The sequence below is a fragment of the Sus scrofa genome, chromosome 10, assembly GCF_054392235.1.
Source record: "Sus scrofa isolate SSC_HxYL_T2T_F1_AM1 chromosome 10, Sscrofa_HxYL_maternal_Yorkshire_Landrace_v2.0, whole genome shotgun sequence".
NCBI classification, from domain to species: domain Eukaryota; kingdom Metazoa; phylum Chordata; class Mammalia; order Artiodactyla; family Suidae; genus Sus; species Sus scrofa.
In genome coordinates this window covers 71947741-71963867 of record NC_139392.1, presented here as the reverse complement: position 1 = coordinate 71963867, position 16127 = coordinate 71947741, and the positions used below count along the sequence as shown (strand labels likewise).

General features: G+C 45.6%; 1 protein-coding gene across 39 annotated transcripts in view; it reads right to left on the bottom strand.

Moving 5' to 3' along the window:
* RSU1 (Ras suppressor protein 1) overlaps positions 1-16127 on the bottom strand; it is an 883461-nt gene that overhangs the window by 681925 nt on the left and 185409 nt on the right. The window contains exons 9-10 of one of the 39 annotated variants that reach the window (XR_014817926.1): positions 7622-7706; positions 5925-6064 (exon numbers count right to left, since the gene is read on the bottom strand). The exons of 37 other annotated variants lie outside the window; for them this stretch is intronic. Coding sequence is in view for 1 of the 2 variants with exons in the window: in XM_084980221.1 (XP_084836347.1) it covers position 7706 (1 nt within the window). In the remaining variant the exon portion in view is untranslated. Of the gene's footprint in view, positions 1-5924; positions 6065-7381; positions 7707-16127 lie in introns of those variants that run through there. One more of the 39 variants, XM_084980221.1, reaches the window with a different exon arrangement.

Sequence of the window (16127 nt, the reverse complement as noted above, 5' to 3'; positions counted from 1 at the left end):
GGGCAGTGGTAAGTTTCCTAAACAAGCTACTACATGGGGTGCCAGAGACTATTTTTTATGAAAAGAATGATCTGGGGATATAACACTTGGAGAGTGAAGGAGAGACATCCAACCGTATGTGTGTCCCTGGGTTCATAATACACACACAGACACACAAACCTATTTATCAAAGGAAGGAAGTGAGAAATTATTTCTACAGGTGCCCTTAACCCCTTCAAAATGGATTCTTGAGACGTCACTACTATTAAAATTCACTAACCCGAATCTGGCTCTCAAAAGTTGAACAGTCATTATCTTGGAGATCCCTTAACAAGGACAGCTGGATGTTAATACTATAGAAGCAGAAGTTATTGCTTTTGTCTAGATCATACAACCCACTTTCAAGTTCATGTCCTGCCAATACAGACGTGGCTGGAGAGATGGGAGCATCAAGGCAAGAGTGAGGCGCTACCTAAAAACTTGAATTTATCTGGGAGAGAATGGGTATGTGTATCTGTATGACTGGGTCACTTTGTGGCACAGCAAAAATGATCACAATCTTGTAAATTAACTCTACTTTAATAAAACTTGAAAAAGGGGGGGGGGGTAAGCCTGCCCTCATACATGTTAAATGATAATATCCATACAAAACGAACCAAAGCAGAAACATGGGATGTTATCCCCAATAACACCGGCACAACTCAGACCAGTTAAGACTTGACTGGGAGTCAAGCAAGGGCATTAACAAGGCTGGAGAGAGAGCAGGTCCATCAAGAGAGTGATGGTGTCAGGAGTTCCTGTCATGGTGCAGTGGAAACAAATCTGACGAGGAACCATGAGGTTGTGGGTTCAAGCCCTGGCCTCACTCAGTGAGTTAAGGATCCGGCGTTGCCGTGAGCTGTGGTGTAGGTTGCAGACTCGGCTCAGCTCTCACGTTGCTGTGGCTGTGTCGTAGCCTGGCAGCTACAGCTCTAATTAGACCCCTAGCCTGGGAACTTCCACATGCCGCAGGCGCAGCCCTAAAAAGACAAAAAAAAAGAGAGAGAGAGAGAGAGAGTGATGGTGTGGGTCAGCAATTCAAACAGTGGGTAGATGCTGGCAGTGGGCATCTAAGCACCTCCGGAAAAAGGCTGGGAATTCTGTGGATGCCCTGGCAGGGCTGTGGCTCCAAGTGGAAGCAGAGAAAACAAACATGGTGCCACCCCAATCTTCCGGAGGCTGAGCTGAGCCTGCGTGGTCCAGCTTGCGGCCAGCTCGCTCCCCTCTTCTGCCACTGCCCTCCACGTTCCTCATCTCCAGCACATGGGCAAACGCATCAGGCTCCTGCCCAAGAGGTGTTGCACTTGCTTGCTATGCACTCAGTCTGGAATGGTCTCCTCCAGGTCTGAGACAGGCCCTCTCACCATCCCCATGTTGCAGGTGAGGGAATGGACACGGAGATTGAAGCACCTTTGATGTGAATGGCTGAGTTGTCCCAGCTCTGGTGCCCAAACAACTCAGTCTCGAACCTCTCCCTCCCTTTACTCTGGGTGCAGAGACTGGTTGGTATGGGAGCCCATGGTCAACGTGTGCCAAACAGAGGAAGACCTAGGACCTTGGCTTCCACTGTAGGGAAGAAAGGTCCTTCCCTTCCTGTTTGAGTTGAATTAGAAGTCCATATCTGCTGGTGGCCATAGTGACATTGTGGAGAGAGCCTGCCTGGAAGGAAAGAAACCAGGAGACAAAGCAGAACTGGAAGATGGAGAGGAATGGGATCCAACGGAACTGAACCCTATATCATGCCATGCCTGAGGTCCACTGCACTGCTGCACTATTAGTAATAGAAAGTAACCCAAATAATCGCCATGCTTTTTAGCTTTGTTTCTTGCAATTCAAGAATCCGAGTGACACATCACTCTGGTCTACTTCAAACCAGAGTTCCTTAGAGAGGTCTCCGTGGCCTGCATCGCCCCTCTTTAACCACATTCATTCCCTTCACACCAACTGTTGCCACAGCATTATTTTGTTTATTTGATGACTTGTTTCCCACCTCCCTTAGCAGGAACCTCGCCTGCCTTCTCAAGCATCCTCTGTGACTGGTACGCCATGGGCGCACAGTGAGCGTTTGTTGAGTGAATGAATGAAAGCATACATCACTGCACTTCCTAAGATGTACAAAAAGTAGCCAACTACGTGGGTGTCTTTCCAGCTGGGTCATTAGTGTCTCTGAAGCTGGGACTGTCTTAATCCTTTTGCTTCTCCAGTAGTCCATTTACGGGTAGACTGAAATATTCGTCAAGGAATATTTCCTAACGTCCTCAACTCCACAGTCATCAAGGGCAACCACAGCCATGATTCCCACAGAGAGCCGTCCACTGAAAAGAATACGTGCTGAGCGGGCCAAGGCAAGTCTTCTAGTCTTTAGGGGCAGTTATCTTCTGTTATAAAATTCTGGTGCCTACATAAGTGTCTTAAGTTTTGCCCAGTTTCTGTAGGGCTTCTGAGGCTGAAACGCTCAGGGTAAGACAGGAGGAAGCAGTAAATGCACCATGGTGCTGTTTTGTGAAGCTGTTTGGGAGTCTAGCCCATTGTTCTCTAGTGGAAATTTTCACTCTCTCTGGGTTTTTTGGGGGGTGTTTTGGTCACCCTGCAGCATATGGAAGTTCCTGGGCCAGGGATCAGATCCGAGCCACAGTTGCAACCTTCGCTGCAGCTGCAGCCACGCTGGATTCTTAACCCACTATGAAAGGCCAGGGATGGAACTTGCATCCCAGGTTCCAGAGATGCCGCTGATCCCGTTGAACCACAGTGGGAACTCTGGAAGTTCTCTTTCCAAGTACGATGACCAGGGGTTTCCATTAAGTTCTTTTATGGTAGAGTGAATTTTTACTGAATAGTGACCATCATTTGATATTAGTGAGAACTAGCTGAATCTAGGAATAGTATATAAGAGAGAATGAAGCTCAACTGGACATTATAAAAACAATAAGGTTTCCTCCCTTCCATTTGAACAAATTACAAATCAGAAGGAATGTTTACTACCATGGGCAGGTAGTAGCTTTTCCGGTCACACATGGTTCCCTCACGAACGGCTCAGCATTCATGACCTCTTAAGTTACAAAGCCAAGGGTCTTGACCGCCAAACTCAGGTAGCACTGGCCACACATGCACATTTCCATGCAAAGCTTCTGGGGTGTTTTCTGCACTAACTCATCTAAGCCTTAAGCAATAGCTCATGGATAGAAGATGCCGTGGAGGTGTGCACATCTGTCCTGTGGCTCTGGAGACAAATGATGGTACAAATACAAAGCCCATGTCACAGAACCAGTTACTGCCATGTCTAAAGAGAGAAGCGTCTACCTTTTCTTTCTTTTGTTTTGCAGATAAGGCATAAGGCATACATGGAAGTATTATTATTCTCCCCCTCCTCTCCCTCATTGTGGCTATTAATTTGGACTCTCTGCTCCTACGGTTGCCCCTCCATCTCAGTTTCTCTCGGCACAGGTAACTGGATGATTTGACCATGGCAGGTGACTCATGGCCAGGTCAGTGGGAAGCTAGACATCTCCTTATGGTTTTTTTTTTTTGTTGTAGTATTTTTTTTTTTTTTTTTTTTTTTACTGAAGTATAGTCTACTTGCAATGTGTGAATTTCTGCTGTACGGCCAAGTGAATCAGTTACACATAGACACGCATCCATTCCCACACAGGGTATCACAGAATACTGGGTAGAGTGCCCTGTGCTCTACAGCAGGTTTCCGCTGACCATCCAACCGTAATGAACAGTGTGCGTATGCCAACCCCAAAGCCCCAATCCGTCTCTCCCCATCTCCCCTCCACTTTGGTAACCATGAGGTTGTTTTCTACGTCTGTGAGTTTGTTTCTGTTTTGTAAATAAGTTCTTTTGGTCATTTTTAAAAAAGATTTCACACATAAGCAATATCATATGATATTTAGACATCTCTTTAAATTTAAGTATTAGCCTTATGGGTTCTAGAGTGCATGGCAGATAATATCCAATTAGGATTCAGAAGGCTTTGGAATTCATCCACTGACTGGACTACCTCTGTTTCCCAAGACAGAAAATGGGACATGGGGATGTAAACGGGGGAGTACCCATCTAGCATGCAGCCTGCCCCCCCCACCTCGCCTTGTACACTGGATGTTCAATCAGGATGCACCCAGAACTTTTTTTTAGTGCCGCACCTGCAGCACATGGATGTTCCTGGTCCAGGGGTTGAATCGGAACTGCAGCAGTGACCCACGCCACGACCACAGCAAGGCCAGATCCGAGATGCACCTGCAACCCATGCCACAGCTCATGAAAATGCCAGATCCTTAACCCACTGAGCGAGGCCAGGGATTGAACCCGCATCCTCATGGATACTGGTTGGGTTCTTAACCTGCGGAGCCACAGCAGGAACTCCCCAAACCTACTCAGATCTAGCATTCTGGGCAAGGACTTCAACCTGGGCGGAGCTCAGCATCTGAACAGCACTTGCCCGTTTTATATATGAAACCTATAGAGTACTTTGCTTATATTAAGTCACTGACCCTCGAGCAAAATCACGTTAAAGGAAACCTCAAATCTCTAAGCTTCCTCCTATGTTTATGTTAGATGATGGTTTGAGACCTAAGACCATATTATCTGCCTCTCCTTCCAGTCCACGGACTTTAGAAAGTTATATTCCACTTACACAGCAAAGAGATTACCAAAAAATTACCTTAGGCATCAAAACCTACAAGTGGACAACCCCACACAGCGCTTTGGCCATGAGGGTCTCCCCAGGTGGACATCAGGAAGCAGCAACTACAGGTAAATTCGAGTCACCACCTCTTGCCGTGTCCCCAGCAAAGCTGAATTCTCTCATGGGAGCTGGGCTCTCTCCGAAGTGCCAAACCCATGATCCCCAGAACATGGTGCATCAAGGTGATTTGTGCTTTCTCTCTATTCCTGGTCCCGATATTTCAACCCTTGGCCAGGAGTAAAGAGAGGCTGGAGACAAGGGAGGAGCCAGACTTCTGGGACCAAGATACAAAGTACTACCTGGGAACAAGCCCAGCAACTATCAAGAGCATAATGAAGAAAAACATCCAGGAGAGCTCGAGAGCAGAAGAGCCTCTGCATCCCAACCTTCCTTTAGTTTCACTTTCATGTCTCTGAGTTTTGTGTAAAAAACATACTCCAAAAAGGAAAGAAGGCTTTAAAAAAAAAAAAAATACTGCTAGCCCTGATAGAGTCAGCAGATTTAATATAAAACATCCAATGTCTCCAAGTTTTAATCAGATGCTTAAGCATCTTGGAGACATGCAGGGTCTTCAAGTACAAAAAGGTTCAATATTAAAGTGTCTGTGGTTTACGCCTGATGCTAAAAACGATCTATCGGAGGACCCGGTGCATGAGCCATCAGTCTGGGTTGGGGAGGGGGATCCCAGGAATGCAAGGAGAGGCCATGCCTCCCCCTCGGGGCACCAGCTTTAGTTGTCTGAGGCCCCCAACAGGTCTCTAGACTTGGCACAATTGTGGCCGTGGGTGGAGAGCGAAGAGCTGGAACGTGTCACAACAGACCTTTTCCTCCAAGAATCGCGAGTGTTCCATCTAGGAATCTCACCCACCAAACACTCCTGGAAGGTGCTAGCTCTAAACACAGACGCTGGAAGTGAGGCGGAAATGGAGCATGAGGTGGGGATGCCAGAGGCCCCGAGTTTCTGTGGAATCCCCGCCTGGGGCTGCTCTTTCGTCCCAGTTTCCAGTACAGCGGACCCCCGTCTTACTGCGCTTCGAAGAAATTGCCTCTCTTACGCATGGAAGGTCTGTGGCCACCGTGCATGGAGCCAGCGGCTCAGTGCCGTTTTTTCACCAGCATAATTTTTAAATGAGGGAATGTACCTTTTTCTTAAAGACATCATACTCTTGCGCACTTTCTAATGAAAACATAACTTTTATATACACCGGAAACCAAACACTTCGTGGGGCTCATTTTATTGCAATATTCGTTTTACCGCAGAGTCTGGAACCAAGCTGAGGTTGGCCGGCACATCAAATGGCTGTAGTCATGATCTGGCCCCATGGTGACACTGGGATGCAAGATCACAAAGTGGTGACACTGGGGTGAAAAATCACAAAGGAAATGCCCGCACAATGGTTATTTCAAATATTAACAAACCACGTTCTGTAACAGATAACGCGCACTTGCTGATGTTCTCATGGAAAAAATACTTCCCAGTGAATAGTTAATGAATCAGGAAGATTTCTGCCCAACGTATTTTCCCCCAGAACAGTAAGATACGACCCTCTTCCAGAGTTCCCATCGTGGTGCAGTGGTTAACGAATCCGACTAGGAACCATGAGGTTGAGGGTTTGGTCCCTGCCCTTGCTCAGTGGGTTAAGGATCCGGCGTTGCCATGAGCTGTGGTGTAGGTTGCAGACGCGGCTCGGATCCAGCGTTGCTGTGGCTCTGGCATAGGCTGGCAGCTACAGCTCCGATTCAACCCCTAGCCTGGGAACCTCCATATGCCGCAGGAGCGGCCCAAAGAAATAGCAAAAAGACAAAAACAAAACAAAACAAAACAAAACAACAACAAAAAAAAAAACCAAAAAAAGACCCTCTTCATCAGTCTATCGAATACCTATGAGTTAATTTTGTCCTTTCATAAATATTTCAGGAAGCTATTTTTAAAGTCTTATTTTAAAACACATATTAGTGCTCCCAATTTGTGGAGATCTATTCTGTATTTTCATGTATCCCCAGAACCGTTTTGTCCAACATAGGAGAGCCAGAAAGGGAACTAAATTTTTGAGGAGCCTTGTTAAAAAAGTACAAAGAAATAGATGCAATCAGTGTTGGTCATACATGTAACTTAACCCCATAGATCTAAAATCTGATCATTTCACCATGTCATCAATATAACTCTGATTAATGATCTATTTTAGCCTTAATCCAAAGATAAATGACTTAGTAAGTGTATCACATAAATTTAATGACTTGGGGAGGGTACTGAGTGTTTCTGAAACCTGGTGAGGATGTGAAAATGTTCATTACACATCCCAACCAGACATGCTCTAGTTCAAGAGCTCAAGTGTCACACATTATTGTTGGTTACCAGGCTGCACAAGATGGACAGAGAATGTTTGAAACTGGTAAAATCAAGCCATCTTCCTGTGCTGAGGGGAAAAGGCATTTTTAAAGCTGATGGACCCTTTCTTGGCACTTGTTAATTTTTTCTTTTCTTTTTGGCTGCACCCATGGCATGCGGAAGTCCCCAAGCCAGGGACTGAACCCATGCCACGGCAGAGACCCGGGCCGCTGCAGTGACCCAACCCAGATACTTAACCTGGTGTGCCACAAGGGAGCTCTTGACTTTTGATGCTTTAGAAAAAGGAAGCATGGTTTTGAAAGGTATATGAAATTATATAAATATACTTTTTCTTTTTTTTCTTTTTTGGCACCTTGCAGCATATGGAGTTTCCAGGCCAGGGATCAGATCTGAGCGGCAGTTTCAACCTACTCCACAGCTGCAGCAATACCAGATCCTTTAGCCCACTGAGCTGGGCTGGGGATCGAACTTGCATCCTGACACTGCAGAGACGCTGCCATTCTGGTTGCATCACAATGGGAATTCCTATACATATAAAATATTTTTTAAAAAGCAATCCAACTTACCGAGAATGTCTTCCAACATGTTTAACTGCTTGTAGACGTTCTGAGTAAGAGCCTGGTGAGGTGTTCAAGCCAAAGCATAGAATTCCTGAAGCCCACAAACAATTCTTGGTTGGAGAAAAGCAGAGCTAATCCTTCTTTCCCCAGAGCAAGAAAACATAAGAACAGCTTTAAGAGCCCGTGAAGCTGAGCTGGCAGCTGGCCAGAGGGCACTGCCAGGCCCTCCTTAGGAGGGGCTCAAGGGGGCGCAGATGCTGTGTGTGCATGAGTTTTGCCATTTCCCAGGCAAGCCAGACTTCCTCACCCAGCTATGCTCCTTGTACATATACACGTATTATTTTTTCAAAAATTATTGGAGTACAGTTGACTTCCAAAGTTGCATTAATTTCTCATGTACAGCAAAGTCAATCGTACATACACATATATCCATTCCTTTTCAGATTCTTTTCCCATGTAGGTTACTACATAGCACTGAGGTAATGCCCCCTGTGCCGTATGGCAGGTCCCTGTCACCCATCTATTCTATTCTAGTGTGAATATATAAATCCCAGCCTCCTAATTTATCCCCCCACCCCCGCATTTCCCCTCTGATAAACATAAGCTTGCTTTTGAAATCTTTGAGTCTGTTTCTGTTTTGTTGGGTTCTATTTTCTATTAGATTCCATGTCTTAGTGATCTCATGTCCTATTTGTCTTTCTCTGACTTACTTCACTTAGTAGGATCATTTCTAGGTCCATTTACATTGCTGCAAATTACAGTTCATCCTGCTCCATCCCCCCAAAGTCCATCGCTAACCTGTGGACCAGGGGGGTCCGGGGGTGGGCTGCACAGAGATCTATGGACGCTCACTGCAGTCCTCCACCAGGGGGGCAGCAAATCAGGCTTTTATAAAGGAGAGCACGGTGTGCTTAAAAGACAGAGGGGACGCTTGTTAAACCTGCTGCTACAGCAGGGCTAACGGCATCATTACCTTCTCGATTCTTTATCGAGGCACTTTTTCCAAAAGCTCAGGAAACCGAAAACTAAAGAACGAGTAGGATCCAAAGGCGTGTCTACTCCTGCGATCCCACAAAGGGTGTCATGATCCTTTTGATGGCTGGTGACTTGTTCCCAGACATCACTGCTTCTTTCTCTGCAATGACGTGGCCCCTCACCTGCTACCCCTCTGGGTCCCCTTGCTTAGCTTGTGTCTCTCATGTCACTGAGGGCTGCCACTTATGCCTCTTGGCTTTTATTGACAATGAGCCTCTGTTACAGGAGACACTTTACAGAGTTGACTTTGAAAGTGCCCACAAGGAGCAAAGCTGGTACCACCCTTGGGTACCAGCTGAACCTGAGGGTTCTGACAGACTTCTTGGCCATGCAGCCTGGGCTGCCCTAAGCCTCAGTTTTTTCAATCTGTAAAATGGGAATTATAACTTGACCAACACTGACCACAACTGTGAGCAGTGGATAAGGAAGTCATGTAAAAAGCCTATCGCTGGGTCTGGCCACACATTAAACATGAATGTTTTTTTTTATTATTATTACGACTACTGTTAAGAGAGGTCAGGTCATTTTTGCAAGATTGCTTAACAAATGGGAAAGTAAAGATTTAAGCTTGATCTGTCCAGTTTCAAAAATCCAGCCTGCTTTGAGAGAGAGACAGAGAGGGAGAGAGAGAAGCAGGGGGTTGGGGAGAGAATCTCTCTACACTCAGTAGAAGTTAAAATGTCTGGCCAACTGTCAGACCCAGTTCTGAGGTTCGTCTATAGTAACTGGCAGCTGGGTAACCTTGGAGAACTTACTTAACCTCTCTGAGCATGCTTTACATCTAGAAAAGGAGATGAATAATAACAATGGTACCTATTTCATAGGGTTGTTAGGAGGATCAAATAACATACAGTGTTAGCAGGTCCCAAACACAAGCTTAATCAGCAAGGGTTTTTTGTTTTTTGTTTTTTTTGTTTTTTTGTTTTTTTTTTTTTTTGCACACAATGAGCTTTGAAATGGGCATGTCCGCTGTGAACTCGGTTTAAGCCACAAAATGTCTTATGGTCGCGTGTCCCAAGTTGTGCACAAAACACAGATTCTTTCCAAAGAGGTATTTTCTTAAACATTATAATATGTACGCCTGGAAAAAAACAGCGAGTGGCAGAGAACATCAAGTGGGGGCCTTGGATATAAAACTACCAACAAGTCTAGTCACTTTCTAAGCCTGGTCTTCATCGAATATCACCCATAACCACGTTCGTCAGTGACAGAGAGGAGCATGGAGGGGCCTCATTGGGGAAGAGAGCTGTTACTTTTGCTCTGTCCAGGGTCCTGAACGGGCGGTTCCCCAGCACCAATCGGAATAATGCAGAAGGGTAGTGAGCACACCTTCCACCCTCCCATTCACAGGCTAAGCTGTTCTGGAATCTATTCCGAGGGGAACGGCATTACGTAAGACCCAATAATCTTTATGGTAACTCTGCAGTGAGAGTGTCATTTGTTGTAATGAACACTGATCATAAGTTAAGCCCCGAGCTACTCTTTCCGTTATTTTTCATTATACTGTTCCTTGCTCTGTTATATTTCAGGAGTACTGGGGGAATTCATCCAACTATGTTTGCTAGTCAGCTCTTTATGACTCAGATTAGATTCTGCTACGATGCAACGGAGCAATTTGCAAACACACTGACTCTTAAGGAAATGCATCAGACGCTGGTTACATGTTCTTTGCCAGGGCCAACAGGCAAACCCCTCCTTCCTCCTGGTTATGTGTCCCCTTGATTTGCCAGTTTTCTATTTATCTTCCATTCGATCCACAGCATTGTTCTAAGGGCCCGAATCTGAGAGTGTATTAACAACGTTGTTTCTGGATATTTTTCAGCGAAGACTCTGTTCAATTCGACAACCAGAATAATGTTTCCAAAATCATCACTGTCTCTCACACAGCTCTCTCTCACAAACACCACTCTGCTTACATTACAATCAACTCCCCTTCCAGCTTCTTTAAAGGGCACTGACTCCAAAAGGCACAGTAGCAAGGGGAAGCTGGAAGTTTTCCAATTTTTAAAAACCCACTATGCAAAATTCATTGTGCATGTTCTATACTAATTTTGAGAGAGGAATGTCCATAGGCCTCTGTTCTGTGTGCTCCTAGAATTGCTTCTAAGTAAGCTGTGCATCCTTAAGAGAGGGCACAGGACAGCCTGGTCTCAGAGGCCATCACCAGCACAAAGGCTCAGAGACCCTGTGGGGTGGCCTCTGGTCGTGAACACTCCCTGGCTTTACCACTCTGAGTACCAGGCTTCTGGGCATCCTCATCTGATACCAAGTATTGTTACTTTTCCTTAGACCATCAGCTTCGATCTTGTCTGCCATCGTGTCAGAGAATCATTTAGAATTAAGGATAAGAAAATGGCACGTGCAAACATCAAAGATCTGGGTTGGTCACTCCAAGTATCTTTTTAAGGGCACACTTGGCTGAGAATACCCCCCCTTTCAGGGAACTTTAGTTCAAGGAACTGCAATGTTTTCAGACACACAGGCGTGACCCAACGATGCCATCTTTCCTGCTACTATGCTTTCCCTCTGATACACATCAGAGGAGAGCCGAGAAGAAGTTCTGTTTTTCTTTTTGGGCCCCGCACCCGTGGCATATGGAAGGCTAGGGACTGAACTGGAGCTACAGCTGCCACCCAACACCACAGCCACAGCAATGCTGGATCCCTGAACCACTGAGAGAGGCCAGGGATTGAATCCACATCCTCACAGATACTAACTGGGTTCTTAACCCACTGAGCCACAGTGGAAACTCCCGAGGAAAAAAATTCTTATTCAAATGGCTACAGCTATTTAAAAACAACAGTAATAAAGACATGAAAACAGTGGATATGGTCAAAGTACTTCATTCTTCCGTTATTCATTTTTTATCCCTCTACAATGGATTCCAAAAATTTTATATTTACATAAATGGGATTTATTGTCTATATTATAGCTCCTTTTTCTGCAATAATATTTGCATTTCTGTTTCTATACCTATCAATACATAGAATAACACAATGTCTATACATCCACCTACTTAAAACTTTTAAGTTTTAGGTAACCTTGAATTAAATTTGCACACAGATTTGCTGTGAAACTTTATTAAAGATTACACTATGCCTTCAAAAAAATAAAAATAACAGTAAAAAAAAATTTTTCTCCAGACACAACAGTGTTTCTGGTGAGTGCTGAAGAATACTGATGGATATAAAGCACTTACGTATCTCAAACAAACATGAAACAACCCCAACCAGGTCGTATTCCTTGGGCATTTTTTAATTGTGGGGAGAGGGGTGGGCACAGACTCAGGTCAGAAAAAAAAGAACTCAAAATATGGGTAAGGAGGGTGATTCCTTTAAAGTTGGGAAGAGCCAGGAGTTTCCGTCGTGGCTTGGCAGTTAACGAACCCGACTAGTATTCATGAGGTTGCAGGTTCGATCCCTGGCCTTGCCCAGTGGGTTAAGGATCTGGGGTTGCCGTGAGCTGTGGTGGAGGTTGCAGACGTGACTTGGGTCCCTCGTTGCTGTGGCTGTGGCATAGGCTGGCAGCTGTAACTCTGATTCGACCCCTAGCCTGGGAACCTCCATATGGTGCAGATGCGGCCCTAAAAAAAAAAAAAAAAGAATGATCTAGACATTCTGCTGGCAAAAAGCATCTACTTGGCTTAGGTAACAGGGCCCACCATGGTTCCTCGTCACAGTCGTGTCAACTTGGTCCCTGTCAAAAGTCTCCTGGTCAAAAGTAGATGGTGGGCCCTCCACTATCAGGAATGACATCTGTCTCTAAGAGTGAACCCATCTCGGCATGCGAGTGCCTTGCCTTTTCTTTGGGGCGATATGGCTTCACCTCATCCCAGAGGCATTGGTATTTATAAAACAAAAAAATCCCCCCCAAACAGAGGGAGGTGCCCCACTGCCCTGCCCGCCTGCTTCCATCAGCACCTATTATTTCAGTGGGGAGCCCCCAGGAAGTATCTGTGCGTTTCCTTCAACAAGAGATGTCAGGCCAGGCTTCTGCCCAAAGAGAAAGCGCATCAACTCTGAACGACTGCCGACCCCAGACATACGGGCTTAACACTTGCACTTGTGCAGAAGAGGGACAGTTCTTAGAACTGCAGAGAAAAAAAGGAATTCTGGCAGTAACCCAAACTATATCTTCCTTCATTTTTTAATTTCGAAATTCCATTTTTAAAAACCCCACAGAAACAGATTACAACCCTTTTAGAAATTCAGAAAAGGGTTGAAAAGAAAACTGCCAGAAGCTTCCTACTTAAACATAACTTCTACTAGTATTTGGGTCAATTTCTTTCCCATTTTCACCCCAAGAGTTGTTTTAACAGCAGTAACCATAGTTTATAATTTGATAATCAGGTTTATAATTTTAATCAAAAGTTACGGGAGTTCCTATGGTGGCGCAGTGGTAATGAACCCAACTAGAATCCATGAGGACGCAGGTCCTGGGCCACGTCTAGAGACATCTTTTTGTCACACCTGGGGATGTGCTACTGGCACCTCGTGGTTAGAGACCAGGATACTACCACACACCCTACAAGGAGTACGGCAGTCTCCAACCAAGAGTCAGCTGGCCCAAAAAGTATCAAGCGTGCTGAGGTTGAAAAATCATGGTGTAAACCAACACACACCAAAAATTAAACCAGAGACCCTTCCTGAATATTAGAGGCAGGGAGCCGTGGGTCTGTTCTCCTCACCCCCCACCCCAACCCCCTGTGATAAACATCTTCCCCAAAGCTGTTCTGTGAAATGATGATAGGTACAGATGCAAACCTCAAATTTTCATGACTATGTGCATATTTTTCTTCATGGCCAATGGTGCCAATTTCATTGTTTAGAATACTGGACAGTCTCTTTTAAAACATAAATGTTAAGAATGTGAACTGATTTCAAGGAAAATATGAAAACACTTAGATGCTTTGAGGATTATGGCCAAATCACTCTGCCAGAGAAGAGTGTGTCTGTATTCATTTTGGATTTTATATAGCTATGAAAATCACATGCTTTTATGAAGCCACTGAACAGATTCAATTCAAGGCTGAGGATGACATTAGGTTAGCAAAATTCCCCAAGTTACAAAATGAAGACTAAAGCACAGCTCCGCTCATTCCAAGGTGTCTTTTTCTCAGAAGGAACCATGCTTGCACTAATACTCAGGGATTTCAGAACCACGGCATTTCAGAGATGGGAACTGATCAGGCCTTTAAAGCAGGAGATAGGGCTTTAGAAAACGCTCAGTGAAAAAGTGTCTTAGTTGGGAAAAAACCGTCTAGATTTATTGAAAACAGCTGATTATAAATTAAGGCTAGAGGAGTTCCCGCTGTGGGGCAGTGGGTTAAGGATCTGGTGTTGCTGCAGCTGTGACATGTGACCAAAAATGAAAAAAGAAAAAAAAAATTAAGGCTAGAGGGGGTTTACATATAAACACACAGGTGCAACACGAAGAAAAATTAGCACCCAATTAGAATAGATGTATAGGAAGCTCCTCTCATGGCTCAGCGGTAACGAACCCAACTAGCATCCATGAGGATCTGGGTTCGATCCCTGGCCTCACTCAGTGGGTTAAGGAGCTGTCATTGCTGTGAGCTGTGGTGTAGGTTGAAGATTCAGCTTGGATCCTGTGTTGCTGTGGCTGTGGTGTAGGCTGGCAGCTGTATCTCTGATTCGACCCCTAGCCTGGGAACTTTCCATATGCTGAGGGTGTGGCCCTAAAAAGAAAAAGAAAAAAAAAAAGATGAGTAGATGTATAGACACAGGTCAATGGCAGAGTTTTAAGGAGTGAAAAGCACACCAAACAGCCCCTGAGCGTGAATGTACATCTAAGAGAATAAGCCCTCATGAATGACCACGACTTACTTAGGCTCAAAGGTAAGGATTCCCGACCCAGAGCTCTCCTGGGATGATGTGAAGGAAATACTAACTACTCTAGAAGGTTCAGGAAGAAGCACGGCCAGCTGCAGATTTCTGGACTCAGGACCCCGCGAGCATGAGAAGATCCACAGCACTCTTTCAGGTGAATTAACACAACTGTCTATCTTCAGACACAACTCAGCCATCTGATTCTCTGGCTGTGAAATTACGAAGAGAACTGCCAATTAGACCACGATTTGAGTCCTGGATTTAAAAAAAAAAAAACTGCAAAAACGAACACTCTCTCAGGCAAAGTCAAAAGAAAGTACAGTAGAACTTAATCTTCACATAATCCATCTTCAATTGCTAGGGATTCAAGGAACCAGAATTGAGTGGATATTAACACATCAAGGTTGAGACTCGGAACTTGCAAGTGTGGACAGGGATTCTGAGATGCTTCATAGTAGGTGCTGCATCCTCAGCATAAGCTGATGAAGGAGCTGGGTGGTCACGCCAGGAACACAGAGCTCGCTGAGTTTCTGCTTCAGCCACTAACCAGGGCCCTGCAAGAGGCAACGCTTAAGTGTGCAGGGAGGTGTGAGCCGATCCAACAGGATCCCTTGGGCACCAGCTGGGAGGAGAAAGTGGGCAGGCACTGGAGAGCTGTGTGATCATGCCAGCTCCATACCCCTTTCTTCCCTTTTCATCCAACTCTGGGGCGTGCCCTCTGCTCATCACCCACTGGAAACCTGGTCCCTCCTCTTCAGAACCCAGTTGTTGTCATTCTGATTTCTGCCCACAATCATCCTTCGTTCCTCAGAACTCCACCTTTCTAGCCTGCTGGGTGGTCCTCAGCCTTCTGTCCACTCTGCCATGGGGGGGGCAGTTACCATAACTTCCCATCACCCACACTGGCCGGCTCCTGCAACCCTGGCAGAGGGAGGGCCCCCTGGGTCATTTCCGAAAGCCTCTTCCCATTGCAGAGCTGTGCTCCCTTACGCCACCAATGCTGCCCAGAGCCTGCCTCTACTTCACTGTCCTGAAATCCTGGCTTCCTGGGGTGGAGTGCACACCTCGATAAGGTACAGATCCATCCTGAAGCCCAAGACAGCATCTTATAAATCTCTGTCCGCAGAGCCTGGACCCACACGCACAAAGTATGCTTCCTACCTAATTGCTCCTGGGCTGATTGATTAGAAGAGGCTGAGGCTGACTCCCGTCCCGGGGTTCCTAAGAAGAAATATACTGGGAAGCTGAAGGATACAGCTGGCTTCCTAATTAATATTAGTCACTTCTCAGTTCTTAATTAAGAACTCTAAAATAAAGACCCACCTTTCCACCATGCCAAGGAGCTATCACATTCATTAGTATTTAAGAGCTGTAACCACGGCTTCATTTTTATGCTCTTTTCTCAGCCCTGCCAGATGGGAACATGAACTGCAGAGTCTTTGTTAGTATAATAAACAAAGGCACATGCAGAAACTTGTGGGGGGGGGGGGGAATCCAGGCAAAATCAGTTGGCTCTTCCCCTTTGGTACCAGTTTGCACAGAAGCCGAAGGTAAGCCTTCTCAGTTCTGCTTCAAGATGAAGTGGAAGAGACAGGAGGGAGGGGGCAGGCTCTCTCTCACTTTGTCAC